This window comes from Leptodactylus fuscus, chromosome 7 (assembly GCF_031893055.1).
Source record: "Leptodactylus fuscus isolate aLepFus1 chromosome 7, aLepFus1.hap2, whole genome shotgun sequence".
NCBI classification, from domain to species: Eukaryota; Metazoa; Chordata; class Amphibia; order Anura; family Leptodactylidae; genus Leptodactylus; species Leptodactylus fuscus.
Window position 1 is genome coordinate 129085065 of NC_134271.1, and position 15043 is coordinate 129100107.

The window sequence follows — 15043 nt, forward strand, 5'->3', positions numbered from 1 at the left end:
TGTCAGACGACACACACTATAGCACGGGGTTAGGTGGCGGGCTTGTGTGAACGTGGCTATGCTATTCATGTAGTATTGGAAATGCAACACATAAACTAAGTTACTATGAAGATTGTGAAACATGATAACAGCCCAGCACGTACAACCTGATCATTGCTTTATGTTGTTTGCTGCCTTTATTGCATTTGTGCTTTTCCTATCAATATCCTTGTGAATATGTAATCTAGTACATTCACTGTTAAAGGGGTTTTTGTCATTCCAGACACTTTGGCTTTATTCACATGATAGAGGATAAGTGTCAGGTCGCTGGGGTCCCATAAATAAAGTACCAGTGCGCTTACCTATTCAGTTCTTCCAGAGTCGGAAAATCGTGCAGATGTCCTGTATAGTTCTAGGGTGGGCTCAAACCTATTGTCTCTGGTGGGCCCAAAGAGTCCCAGTACGACACTGGGTGGTCCATTCACAACTTCTGGCAGCCCTAAGTGAATGGAGCGTGGATTGGACCACCCAGAAGGGGGCCCGCAATGATCTGACACTTGTCCTGTGGATGGGGAATATGTAGGGGGTGTGGTGGATGATATGTAGCAAGGGGGAGCTAGCAAAGCATGTGCTCTGGGTGCTAGGGAAGGGGGAGCACAAGTCAGCCAGCCTTGGCAGGGTACTTTGATACAGGACTATCTATGTCTTAAGCAGTACCTCCTTTTCACCAATTTGTAAATGAAGTTCACACACTCATATGGGGGAAAGGCAAAAATGAAAAACGCAGCAGAGGAGAAAAAAAACCTTCACCTTTTCTCACCATTTTTGGTCATCCTCACAGAATCCAGGGCTCCCTCAGGGTCCCCTTCTGCCCTCCTGGGTGACATCATGCACTCCGGAATCACCACTCTGGCCCGTGATTGGACCTCAGAGGTCAAATGGGGCATGTCAAGGTGCCAAAGACGTTCCCAGGTCAATCACAGGCCTCAGTAGTGACCCCGGAGTGTATGTCGTCATCCAGAAGGTCCGAAGAGGACCCTGAGGAAGCGTTGGATTCTGTGAGGATGCCCAAATATGTTAAGAGAAGGTGAGAATATCTGTTTGTTATTTTGTTACCCCCACCCTGGGCCTCTACCTATTATACTCTGCAGTCTGAAGAGACCCCAGTGTATAATATTCTTTCAATCAGTTCACAGTGACAAACCCTCATTAGTTTTGGGTTTGGTATGAACGTGAAACTTTTGGAAAATTTGTGTAAAATCTGGTTAGATCTGAATCAATTTGCTCATCTCTAGTTATAGAGATCTCTAGAGATTGTGGAGGACCCATCCATCCTAAACTTTTTTTTGTAAATGAAAGAGAATTTCCAGGCAAACTGGAAAATTTTGGGGGTTGGAGAGTGGAGTTGGGGTTGTGGTCATCACTTCTGGATCAGGTTCCCCATTGGATCCTGTGTAGTCCCTGGTCACACCAGAAATGAAGTAGCTCCAGTGAACACTGTGGCCAGTCATTGTCCTTAGTGGTCACATGCTGGCCACCAGTGACGTCACTGCTAATACACCAGAAGTACCCAACATGTGACTGCTGAGGAGGCCAGCAATGGGCCGCAGTGGGCACCTGAGCTGCTTCACTTCCGGCCGCATGGGATGGTACGGGGGACCTAATGCCTGAAAGAGGAGTGGGGGTGGGTGAGTTTTGTTTCTGTATTAAATCATCTTCATTAAAAATTTCCCACTATTTTTTGTTGTAGAGTCTGTGTAAAGTCCTGTACATAAATATAGCTGGCTGTGCTGCTGCTTCTGACATAGATCTAACATCACAATACTCCAGACTGCGAGGAAACTAAAATAAATTGGTACTGAGGTGGTACCTGTATCTTTTGCAATCGTACTGAACTGGTGGTCACCCAGGGAGGAGGACAATACATATTTGCACAACACAAGATGGTGGAATGGAAATGTAGATTTAATGTTTTTTTTTTTTTTTTTATGTATTGTGAGCCCCATATAGGGATCACAATGTACATTTGTTTTTTAATCTATGAGTATGTCTTTGTAGAATGGGGGGAAATCCACACAAACACGGGGAGAACATACAAACTCCTTGCAGATGTTGTTCCTGGCGGGATTCAAACCCAGGACTCCAGCGCTGCAATGTTAACCACTGAGCCACTGTGCTGACCCTGAAAACGTAGAGTCTGTACTACTACTAATACTATAGTAACTAAACTCTGTCTATGCCACTATCTAACATGGCTACAAGAAAACATAGTGATCATGGGGATAGGGTTTTCTGTATTGATATGCTTAAAGGGGTTGTCACTGATGAATTGTCATTGTCACTCATTGTCATATTATAGCTTATACCTGAATCATCACTGGTTCCACAAGACCTTGCATTATGTGCCGTTGTGACTCATCTGGAACATAACCAATGACTTGGGCATGGCCCACAATTACATGTGCCAAGGCCCAATGGGTGGGGATATATATGAATGCAATCTTTATATAGGTGCGAGCAAGGTGATATAGGTTATACATCTCGTTTTATAGATTATTAGGCGGGGTAAGAGAGGGTATCATAAATTTTGTCTCTATGGATCAGTTGCCCATGTAAAAAAATACAGTCCATGTGTGTGTCCGTATCACGGCTTTCAATATATCGGAATGGCTGTTTAATTTTTTAACAAAAAAATGTTCATCTATAGAATGGACTTATAATGTATACAGGGGGAAATCCTTCCAAGGAAGCCCCTCAAAATACTTAAAACCTCCAAAGCACACAAAACAGGAGAAGGCACTAGATCAAAGCCTTTGTTAGGCTCAGGCCATTCCGTTCCCCTCTCCGCATAAAAAAATGCAGAGAGAAAAGTCCTGTAAGCAGCGCTTTCTCTCCGCGTTTTTCGTGCGGAAATCACATTGATCTAATTTAGTCAATGGGGTCAGCAGGTTTCCTTAGGCCGGGTTCACACGAGGTTTTTTGGTCCGCAAACTGAGGCGGAGGCCGCCTCAGGTTCCGGTCCAATATACGGGTAGCTGCGACTGGATCCAGTCGCGCACTCCGTTCCGGATTAGATAACCACTTTTTATGCGGATTAGGTTTTCGTTCGGGGTTCCTAAATGGACTCCCCGAACAGAAACCTAGCCTTAACCCAACAATAGTGAAGGTTTCGACACAATTTCTGCCCCTCATTTGATGTCTCTGAAACCTGCACCCAAAACGTTAGAGCGGCGCGTCCCTGGCAGTGGGTTTCCTCATTCCACTACATCTCAATGATAAAACTAATTGTATATCTAATCCTACGTCTCCCATCTGTATACGTGCAGGAGCGCCAGCAGCTTGTCGGTGGGATACTTTTCTAGGCACTACATAGACAGTAACATATCTGTACATATTTGCCAAATTATTGTGGAATCGCTCAAAATACAATCCGTTTTTTGTAGGGAAATGTCCTACATATGATCTAAAAGCGCGCTGTCTATCTAGAGCTTTGATTCCGTGTCATAGTAAGGAGGATTGCAAATGGGATGAGATGTGCTGCGATATTGGATGTGGAAAAACATGCTTGAAGGTCTCAACAGGTAAGAGCTCATAGATGGCAACAGGCTTTAATTTTTGGCTATATTTTAGATGTAAGTGTTCAGTGAACCCCTCAGTACAAGACACTATATATACTGTATATATATATATATATTTATTTACTATAACCCACACCAGCAAACTACACCAGATCCTAATTTCTGCCACACAGTGCCTTCCACACTGCACATGAAAAAAATAAATATATATATATATATATATATATATATATATATATATTCATGTGCAGCATGGAAGGAAATCAGAATCAGGACCTGTTGTAGTTTGCTGGTGTGGGTTGTAGAAAAATTGATGGGTCTCCGACCAGCTTCCTAAAAATTGGCGAGCAGGGAGGAGAAAGATCAAAGTGGCACAAAAAGGCCCCTGCACTAAAGATGTGCCACGACTACTCCCGTCTGTGCCAGTTTTCTGGCATAGAAGGGATAGCAAGCCTCCCTACCCTAATATGAAACAATTTCCATATCCTCTCTGAGGCTGGGTTCACATCTGCTTGGGAGTCTCAGTTGGAGACTGTTAAAAATTAGCAGAGAAAATTTTTCTCTTTCTCTGCCACCTACCGTTTCGAAATGGTGAACAACCTGGCAGACCCCATTATAGTGAATGGGGTCTGTCTGGCTCTGTGTCCGTCTCCGTCCGAGAGCCCAGCGCTAGTGTGAACCTAGAGTCAGCTTGTGACAATGTATATGTATTATACTAATACAATTCTTCTATATTTCTTTGCAGGCTTCCCTGTTCATCCAAAACATCCTCCTGAGAAACCTGACTTGGATCCTTTCATTCCTCCATTTAAACCTTTCATTCCTACCATTAAACCCATCATTCCTCCAGTTAAACCTTTCATTCCTCCATTTAAACCCATCACTCCTCCAGCTAAACCGTACTTCCCATACCCATACAATCCATATAAGGATTACTCTCCACCTGACCCCCTACCCGACTTTCGGCCTCAATATCCTCCAATGTGGTTCCCCCCATTTGATCCCAATAACTTTGGACCTGATGACTATCTCCCTGTCTTCCCTGGAAATGATAATTTCCCATGAGCACTTTTTACAACAGTTACATAATGTACAGAATGTCTATGGATATACGAGCTGTCACCTTACAGAACCAATAAATCACCAATTTCTAAAGATCGGAATATCTTCTTACTTTTTATAAGATACAATGTGTACTCGCAGGTTCGCTAACTTCTGTAGTTGGGTGACTACAGCTCCCAGTAGTACAGACATGGCGGCGTTCACACTACCACCGCTGTCTGCCCCGGGGTTTCCGTCCTAAACCCCGGCAAAAATGGACAGGGGACAGCAGGTGTGGAAAAGAATTTTTTCCACACCTGCCTAAAACTTTTTCATAGTTCCATAAGTAGCCATCAGAGGTGTCCGGCGGAGATCTATTCACTATCTTCTGTGATATAGTAAAGAACTGGAGCTCCCACTTCAACAGTGACTGGACGGAACCCATTAGGGCTAGTTCACACTAGGTCCTGATGGTGACACGGAGTCTGACAGTCACGGCTTCCCGCTCCGGAGTAGGCCCAAATGAATGAGTGTGCTACGCTCTCCTAACCGGAGCGGAACCAGGCCCTGGAGTTGTTCACCAGAGCTCCTGATGGTGGAGTTGGACTTGGTAACAGTCCGAGGCCCAGATCCGCAACTGCCCAGAGAGCGACACACACTCAGCGAACCCCAAGGAAGAGGATCTAGAAGTACCCAGACACTAACCTGAGAGTGAAGTCCAAGAGAGCAGGATGGGTCGGAGTGCAGATGAGCAGGAGGGTAATCTAGGGAAGTCACGCAGATACCAGAAGCAAATACATGGTCAAACAAGCCAAGTCGATAACTGGAGGTCACGTGGTAGCAGAAGGCAGAAGCGAAGTCAGGAAAGCCGGGACATACACAGGAGGTCAATGGAGTAGACAAATCAGGATCCAAACGCAAGGTCAAGTGGAATCCAAAGGTCATACACAGGAGGTCAGGAAGGTGCCAAAATCAGGATCATGGAGGAGAGGTCTGTAAAGCAAGCTGGGTCATACACATCCAAGGAAATCCAGGTGCAGGACAAGAGGGAGGGAGGTAGCAAGACAGGAGACAGGGAACTGGAGAAGCTCGTCGCTAGGGGAGCTGATACTGTAGGGAAAATGAATAACCAGCGGGCCTGAGGCTATTAAGGCCTCATTTTGGTTTCGGCCCGCCGCTGACCCCCCTTGAACCCGGAAGTTCCGGGGGGGGGGGGGGAACCGGAACCTGCGCACACTCAAGCGAAGGCCTCTGGCCTACCCCAGCGCCGGAACAAGCAGCTCTCCCAGTGCTGGACAGGGATCGGGTCGGGCGCCTCCTCGTAGCACAGTGGAGTGGAGGCCCCGGCCTGTCCTAGCACATAGTAGACACAACTCAACACCCTTAAGGGGTGTGAAATAGAGTATCACCATAAGAACACAAGGAATATGTAATCACCGTGGCTACAAATAATAGGGGGGGAAGATGTGCACCACAAATAGTTGGTAACAGGGCGCTATCTTAAGTTATCAGCAGTCAGTAAAGCAGTAGACTTATCAATGTCAGAGCCAGTGTCCAAGTAAGAGGAAGGGTACTAGTGTCCAAAAAGTAAAGACCCCTTGCCTAGGCATCAGCAGGGACAATATAAGCCTACATCAGAATTATTAGCAACCTGAAATTGAGACTTATTATAATTAGAAAAAGCTATACAGAAACCGAAGAACCCAAAATCAAAAGTACAGATCAAATGAACCCCTCAGCGCCCACAGCAACAGCCATCGTCTTGTAGCGAGGTAATGAAGACAGCCAGTCCTCAACATCTTTTGGGGATGTGAAAAACAGAGATCTCTCCTCATGAATGACCCGAAGCCTGGCGGGGTAGGCCATAGAATACCGTATGGTCCGTTCTCGTAGCCTCCTTTCGACGGCCACAAAGATCGCTCTGGTCTTCTGAAGAGCTGCAGAGACGTCCGAAAAGAGCGCCGCCGCAGCACCATTATATTTGATTTCACCTGTCTGACGTGCCGACATCACGATCCATGCTATTAATCCATCTGGCTAACGTGGGGCGGGGGGTTCTGCTTCCAACAAAGACTGAGTAAAGGGTCTCGATATTGAAAGCAATGCAAGATCTCATGTTGTATCTTTTCAATAAATTGACCAATGTACTGTTTTCACATTAATATGGGGGTATTGAGTGCGGAACGACGGGGGAAAAACTTGAATTTGCTTTATTTTAGCGCAAGCTTGCAACATAACAAAATGTGAAAAAGTGATGTATTCCCTATTCTGTGGATAGGGGATAAAGGTCTGTAATGGGACAACCCCTTTAACCACGTCCAAGTCCAGTTTTTTGTATCCTTTAATAACTGCTGCTCCGCTGATTCCTGACACAGTTGGATTTTTTTTCTCTAGCCCCCACCATTCACGTGCAATCAATGCTTTTGCACGGCAAAGTCATGGCTGAAACTTGCAGCAAAATCCGACAGCATTGACATACAGTACAATGACCGCGCTCACACACAGAAATCACGACAGCCTTCTCAGGTTTAAGAATCGCTTCACAGTTTATTGGACGATCAGTTCTCCTTACCAGCTGTACCCATGAGCAACATCTTGTTCTACAGACATACATCATAAATATATAAATTACTAGGCCTCGGTTACATTCTATTACCAGCAGTCCGCTCCAGAGAAGTAGAGCAATGACAACACGCATAGACTACAAGGAGTGCAGAGAGCAGTGGTGCCTGCTATGATATAAGTGATGGAGGGGGCAACACAATCAAATATAGGGTCCCAAGTGACAGACCCCTGTAAAAGGGGATGGATCAGGCAATACTCCAGGTGAGCCTAAATTATCAGGAGAAGTAACATACACCTCGTGTATAAAATAACTTAAGAGAAATGAACAGTACAGATGAATTTAAGAAACTTTGTAATATAGCTTATTAAAGAAAAATGCTCCTTTCTCCATTTATCTGGTGCTTTCCATCTTAAAGGTATGCTCACCTGGTGGAATTGGAAGCAATTTACTACATCAAAATCCTCTTAAAGGGATTCTACCATTAAAACTTTTTTTTTTTGTGGATAAGACGTCGGAATAGCCTTTAGAAAGGCTATTTGTCTCTTACCTTTAGACGTGGTCTCCGCCGTGCCGTTCCTTAGAAATACCGGTTTTTACCGGTATGCAAATGAGTTCTCTGGCAGCGATGGGGCGGGCCCCAGCGCTCAAACAGTGATGAGGGCGTCCCCACCGCTGCCAGAGAAGTGTCTCCACGCACCGCCTCCTTCTTCATCCGCCGCATCATGTTCAATGTCTTTTTCCGGCGCAGGCTCGTAACCTAGCAGAGCAGACTGCGCAAGCGCACAGGCCACGGAAAAATGGCTCCTAACAATACTGTGCAAGCGGCCATTTTCCCGTGACCTGTGCGCCTGCACAGTCTGCTCTGCTAGAAGTTACGAGCCTGCGCCAGAAGAAGACATTGAAGATGACGCGGCGGACAAAGTAGGAGGCAGCGCTTGGAGACACTTCTCTGGCAGCAGTGGGGACGCCCTCATCGCTGTTTGAGCGTTGGGGCCTGCCCCCATCGCTGCGAGAGAACTCATTTGCATACTGGTAAAAAACGGTATTTCTAAGGAACGGTGCGGCAGAGACCACGTCTAAAGGTAAGAGATGAATAGCCTTTCTAAAGGCTATTCCGACGTCTTATTCACAAAAAAAAAAAGTTTTAATGGTAGAATCCCTTTAAGGCTAAGGCCCCACCTTGCGGAAACACAGCTTTTTTCTGTTGCACTTTTTTGAGACAAAGCCAGGAATGGATTGAGCAGAAAGTGGAAGTATAAGAGCAACAAAAAAAGCTGCGTTTCCGCAACGTGGGGCCTTAGCCAAAAAACAAACAACTGTCTTTGGTGAACACGCATCAAAAAACCAAGGCCTAGTGACTAGACTCGTACACAATGGGGCTAGTCAAGCGTGAGGCCACGCACTGCGGTTTCCATGATGATTGTGTTATCATCATGTCTGTAGCCTCACGCTTCACTAGCCCCATTCTGTACCAGTCTAGTCACTTGGCCTTGATTTTCTTTCATGTTCCACGGGCCAGATTATTTTCAGAGGATTTTGAGGTAGAAAATTGCATCCAATTCCACCAGGTGCACATACCCTTAAGATGGAAAGCACCAGATAAATGGAGAAAGGAGCATTTTTCCTTTAATACGCTATATTACAAAGTTTCTTATATTCACCTGTATTATTCATTTATAATAAGTAATTTTCTAATTGGAGGTACGCTTTAAGATATAAACAGAGAGCATGTCCACATTCACCTTCAACGCTGGCTGAAAACATGCCAATATAGAGAGCTGCACCGTTTTTGGTATCCGTGTGATGACCGTCATATTACCGTACTGCCTAACCACAAGACCATTAATAAAAATCGGCCATTTGCTATCACTGTATATACCAGCTGCCTCATGGGCGCAGTAAAGGAATTTTAGAACTTATAGAAAGGAGGCCATTTGTCTGGAGGAAGCACCGCTGATGTCTACAGGCTGCACATTCAAGTGAATTTGATAGAGTTGCAATACCAGGTGCAACCTATGCAACAGAGTGGCACTGTCTCTGGAATTAAGCAGCCATGTTTGCCCACTCTCGATGAAACCCTTAAAGATACCTGTTGTATTCAGTGACTATACAGAGGTATAGAGAATGCCGTGTTTCAAGCTTCATACATACCTTGTGATGTGTAAAATTAAGAGAAAAAATGGTTTATGTGAATAGTTCTGAGCCCATTACCCTGGCAGGGGGCTATGCTAAGTGTACATGCAGGTATCTAGGTGTATACAGACATCTACAGGCCTCTACAGCAGTATACACGTCGCCGTACATTGCGATGTTTAATGCATTCCCCTTCCCAGGAGCCGCACACAAAGTAAAGGACAAAACATAGATGAGCCTCCTAAGAAGAAACAAGGCAAAATACGACCAACAACTTGTCCGAGAGGGTGGGGGGAGTCTTCCATGGGGCAATTTGGGGATATTCATGGCCTCCTATATCACTACCTCCTCTTCCCAACTCCGCTCTTTCCTGACTTGCTGCCGCTGCTGGATTTACTGGAGGATTTGGATGTAAAAAGCCTGGTCATGAATTCGGAAACGTCCGGCAGCTCGGGGTTAGAGTTCAACATGTTCATGGACTGCTCCATTTCCTTAAGAAAAGAACAGAAGATTAAGTTAATGGTGGAGGTTCGGGGTCTTGATACTATAACACACTATCACCTGACATGACACACGTAACCCCTTAGTGACACTCAATCTTACTCACCCGTCTCATTTCTGGGTCACTCGTGTTCACCACTTTAGGAAGCAGCACGAAGATCAGCAGCGGCAGGACCATCATCATCACCTGTACAAAGTGGAGGAGAAGCCATGGTTACAAACAGCAAGCAATAGGGATCAATAGGTGGCTATAGAGAGTAAGACCTGCAGGGAGCGTTAGGCCACTGTCATCTAGACCAACCCCCTGAAAGAAGGAGATGCTAGAATAGAGTGGGTAATATCAGGTGCTGCCTGCTATACTGTGGATCCAGTAGGTGGCGCTGCCTCCTGTGACTGTTAGTATGAGGCACCACCTGCTGTATTCACATCAATCCAGGCGGGTTAGGGTTGCACATAGGAGAGGCATAGTTAGTCTCTACTTCAACCATGCAACACCCAAAAACGTTAATGTTCCGGGTGTGTTATGACACTCCTAGAGAAGAGGCGTCTACTGGATCCATGACCCATCTTACTTAACCACTGGTCAGACCTCCACCAGATATTAAAGGGATCTTATCATTGGATACCCTTTTTTCCTCCCTAACACGTAGTAATAGCATTAAGAAAGGCTATTCTTCTCCTACCTATAGATGTCTTCTCTGCGCCGCCATCAAGTAGAAATCCCGGTTTTCTTCAGTATGCAAATGAGTTCTCTCGCAGCACTGGGGGCGGTCCTCAGCACTCATATAGCACTGGGGGCATCCCCAATGTTGCGAGAGAACTCTCCAGCACCACCTCCATCTTGTTCTGGTACGGCCTCTCCCTGTGTCTTCTTCTGTCCTGAGTTTCAATCTTGTAGGCCTCAGGCCGAGCCGACTGCACATGCCCAGGTCACAAGAAAATGGCCGCTTACACCAGTGCTGCGAGAGAACTCATGTGCATACAGAAGAAAACCCAGCGGTGTGGAGAAGACATCTAAAGGTAGGAGAAGAATAGCCTTTCTTAAGGCTATTCCTACGTGTTAGGGAGGAAAAAAGGGATTCCAATGATAGGATCCCTTTAATAGCTTGGCTGACTTATACACACAAAAATATGCTGAGCACCTACCATGGGATTCATAAGGAAGTCAGTCCACCCCCAGGTCTCTCGTTTGATGAAGTAAGAGGGCGGCCCGGAAGATTTCATCTGAAGAGGATATGGTAGGCGGACAACTTCTGAGGTTTTGATGTGATTTACATATCTTGCCCTTGAGAAAGAGAAGAGTCAATAAAGTTGAAGGAATTCAATGTGATACTTGCAGCTGAGATGAGATCCTGGTTTGCCCATGAAAAGTGATGGATCAATGAGATCCATCTGTCCGAGTGAAGCGTCACGGGGTCATATTGATGGCCTATCCTGAGTGCTACGGCTGCCATGGTCACTGTGCAGGAACCTCTCTCCATGGCCAAATATTAGGTTGGACGGGTGATTAAAGGAATACATAATCTGTAGACTGACTGTAGGGTATGTGACGGTTTCCTCCAGGTACTCTGGAATTCAGATTGTCCTATATGGTGCAGTGACCACAATGTCTCTAAAGCAGATCGTCCCCTGCCTGCCCTAGGAGGTTAATAACGAGAGATGAGCGAACACTGTTCGGATCAGCCGATCCGAACAGCACGCTCGCATAGAAATGAATGGACATAGCCGGCACGTGGGGGGTTAAGCGCGCCGGCTACGTCCAAGCGGAAGTACCAGGTGCTTCCATTCATTTCTATGGAGCGTGCTGTTCGGATCGGCTGATCAGAACAGTGTTCGCTCATCTCTAGTAATAACACCCCCTCTGAGGCACATACAATACCATCACATTACCTCATTTTCCCCTTGGAGGTGATGTCCACACGGACGGGTTCGAAGCGGTAAGCTGGAGATATAACTTCTACCACGTAGGAGCCAGAAGGCACATCATGGACAATAAAGCTGCCGTCAGTCCTGCAGAAAGGAGGCGATAGGACGAGATTAAAGGGGTTAATTCACATACAATGGTTTTGCAGTTGCTTTAATTTACCGCTTTATGATGCAAAGTAGAAATAAGTGACAAACACACAATAATACATCCAGGTCACATGATCACCTGACTATACTATGGACTATACTGTGGTCACACTATGGACTATAACCTGCAGTCACATGATCACCCTACTATACTATGGACTATAACCTGCAGTCACATGATCACCCTACTATACTATGGACTATAACCTGCAGTCACATGATCACCTGACTATACTATGGACTATACTCTGTGCTCACATGACCACGTCTCTATTATGGACAACAATCTGCAGTAGGGTTGGGTGATGATGATCTAAATTAGGGTGGGTTCACACCTGCGCCTGGTCTCCGCTTTCGGGTTTCCGTCTTCTGCTGACAGAAACTGGACAGGAGACAGAAACCCAGCGGTCAGTTTTCAAACCCATTCACTTGAATGTGACCGCCCGTGAGCGTCTTCTGCCTCTCTGCGGCGAAACAGTTTTTTTTTTTTTTTTTTTAACCGGACACGAAGGCCTGCATATCCGACTATAGAAAAAAAAAAAGCGGTTTAGCCGCGGAGAGGCAGAAGACGCTCACGGGCGGTCACATTCAAGTGAATGGGTTTGAAAACTGACCGCTGGGTTTCCGTCTCCTGTCCAGTTTCTCGGGCAGAAGACGGAAACCCGAAAGCAGAGACCGGGCGCAGATGTGAACCCGCCCTATGGTGATTATACAGGTCATGCCCTATTTATACAATGGCTGTTACAATACGAGTTCAAGGTGGTTTCATCCAGACCAAACCGAAGCCGCTACTATATTGTGGGGTCGCTGCAGACTCCGAGTTATAAAAGGCAGAGCAAACCAAAATAAAAATATCATGTTCTGCCACATTGCCTTTAAGGCTATATTCACACTACTAAGCTGTTGTTAGTGTGAATATAGTCTAAGCTAGTGGAATCTGTATGAAATCTAACAGGTCTGAACATGGCCTTACAATACTCGGCAGGGATTAACCCTTCAGCTGTGTGAGAGGACTAGTGTAAATAAGGTGGACTGCAGAGATCTTCAGACTGAGGAGGAAGGACAGTAAGGGATAAGACTCCATTCTACTGTATAGAAGACATCTAGGCTCACTTACAGGGCCAGTCCTGTCCTCAGGCCTATGACACGGACAAGCAGTGCGTTCTGGTCAGTAAATAGTTAATGTCCTTTATTTACCTCAGGAAGCCGACGTGCTCCTCTCCGTCCACCAGGACCCGGGCCCCGCTCACCCAGTCCTGAGGTCTGACCCCGGGCACCACCGCCCGACCCTCCACCTTAAACTTCTCATAGCCCGAACCCAACACCTCGGTGTCCGCCCTGCACAGAGCCAGGAGGGGCAGGAGAAAGAGGCTCCATCTGGAAAGAAGAGGAAGGACCCACGAATCCGACATGACTGACACAGGAACTGAGCTTCACCCCTCCTGTGCTTCCCCTTCCGGGCTCTGCTGCTAGTCTATGGGGCAGCGCTACATGTCTCCAGAGCAGGAGCCATTTTCTTAGAGCTCAATGTCAGAATCGCCCACAAAATGGCCGCCACGTTAATTGGAAATTGCCACCAGTTAATGTTGGGGATTTCTGAGGTGACATGCTGGGCATGCAGCTCACTGACCTCATATACACACACTGTGGACAGATATATGATTATATTATATATTCTGAGCACAATGGAGGCCAGAGGCTAGATCCTGACACAAGTCAGTCTATTGACCTGGTCTGACAGTGTTAGCCATGACATTTTGCTTCTCTTAAATTGCCGAAATGGACGTCTTTCAGTTACCCGTGGGTTCACGTCTGCATCCGGTAATCTGTTCAGGGAGTCCACATGGGGACCCCCCTTTCCCCAAACGGAATACCAAATGCATTGACAAGCAGTGAGCTTATGAGAGCACACGGACCCCATAGACTATAATGGGGTCCGTGTGCTTTCCGCACGGAACATGCAGACAGAAAAGTACTTCATGATCTACTTTAGAGGGCATTCACACGGAGTAAAATGGCGCCGGTTCTGGCACGATAACTCGCGGCAGAATCAGCGCTGATAAAAACTCCCATTGACTTCAATGGGTTCAGTTTCCCGGAACCCATTGAGTCTTTATCAGCCCTGATTCTGCCGCGAGTTATCGTGCCAGAACCGGCGCCATTTTACTCCGTGTGAATGCCCCCTAAATCTCTGCATGATTTGTGCGGACAAGGCGCAGAAAGCACATGGACCCCATTATGGTCTATGGGGTCCATTTGCCTTCATTGCTTGTCAATACGTTCACACCTGACACAAAGGTTTTATCGATTTCTGCTGCTTGTACCAAATTCTGATCCTCCCACCAGCATGGTGCAGCTGAAATCGGGATCCATCTGACCAGGAGATGTTTGTCTGCTCAGTCTTTCTGTTTCCCATAGCAGTGGCCCTTGAGCTGGTCTGGCGTTATAGCCAGTCTGTGCTGACAGTCGACAAGTTGTACATTTGGGTATATTAGATGGAGCATTAGCATTCAGCCACAACCTCTGTCTGTTTGTCAAAATGAGTCTTAACGGGGCAACATGATGGCTCAGTGGGTAGCACTGCAACGTTGGAGTCGTGGGTTCAAATCCTGCCAAGGACAACATCTGCAAGGAGTTTGTATGTTCTCTCTGTGTTTGTGTGGATTTCCTACCATTCTACAAAGACATACTGATAGGAAAAAAAAACAAAACATTGTGATCCCTATATGATTCTTGACATCGTCCTTCTCTGACCCTTTGATGGACAGTTCATATCCCCTGATACATGGAAAATTGGTTGACTTTATATTATGCAGCACATCAGGGTCACATGTCCAATGCCCATATAGAGAAGTGTCAACTGGGAAAGGACATCTCATTCTTGTAATAATAAAGTGGGCATACAATGTAAGGGCACAGCTCCTAGCATTTTGACGCTGAAACAGCTGATCTGTAGAAACTAAGAAAATGATCTTAAAGGTGTTGGCCACTTTCAGACCAATAGTGAAAGATAAGTGCTATTGTTTGCGTATTAAAAAGTTGTACAATTTTCCAATATACTTTCAGCATCAAATCCTCACAGCTTTTCTAGATCTCTGCTTGTGGTCATTCATTCTGTTTCGTTCCAGTGAAATCAGTCTGTGGTCATGTGGACACAGGCAGTGGTGTAACT

At 46.1% G+C, this 15043-nt stretch overlaps 1 protein-coding gene across 1 annotated transcript; it reads right to left on the reverse strand.

The window, feature by feature from the left end:
* Positions 1–8260: 8260 nt before the first annotated feature.
* EMC7 (ER membrane protein complex subunit 7) lies at positions 8261–13329 on the reverse strand. The gene is made up of 5 exons (XM_075283031.1): positions 13069–13329; positions 11689–11808; positions 10945–11083; positions 9905–9985; positions 8261–9788 (listed from the first exon to the last, which is right to left on the reverse strand). Exons 1-5 carry the CDS (start codon positions 13281–13283, stop codon positions 9639–9641), a joined length of 705 nt encoding a protein of 234 aa, XP_075139132.1. The 5' UTR covers positions 13284–13329; the 3' UTR covers positions 8261–9638.
* Between the last annotated feature and the right edge of the window lie 1714 nt (positions 13330–15043).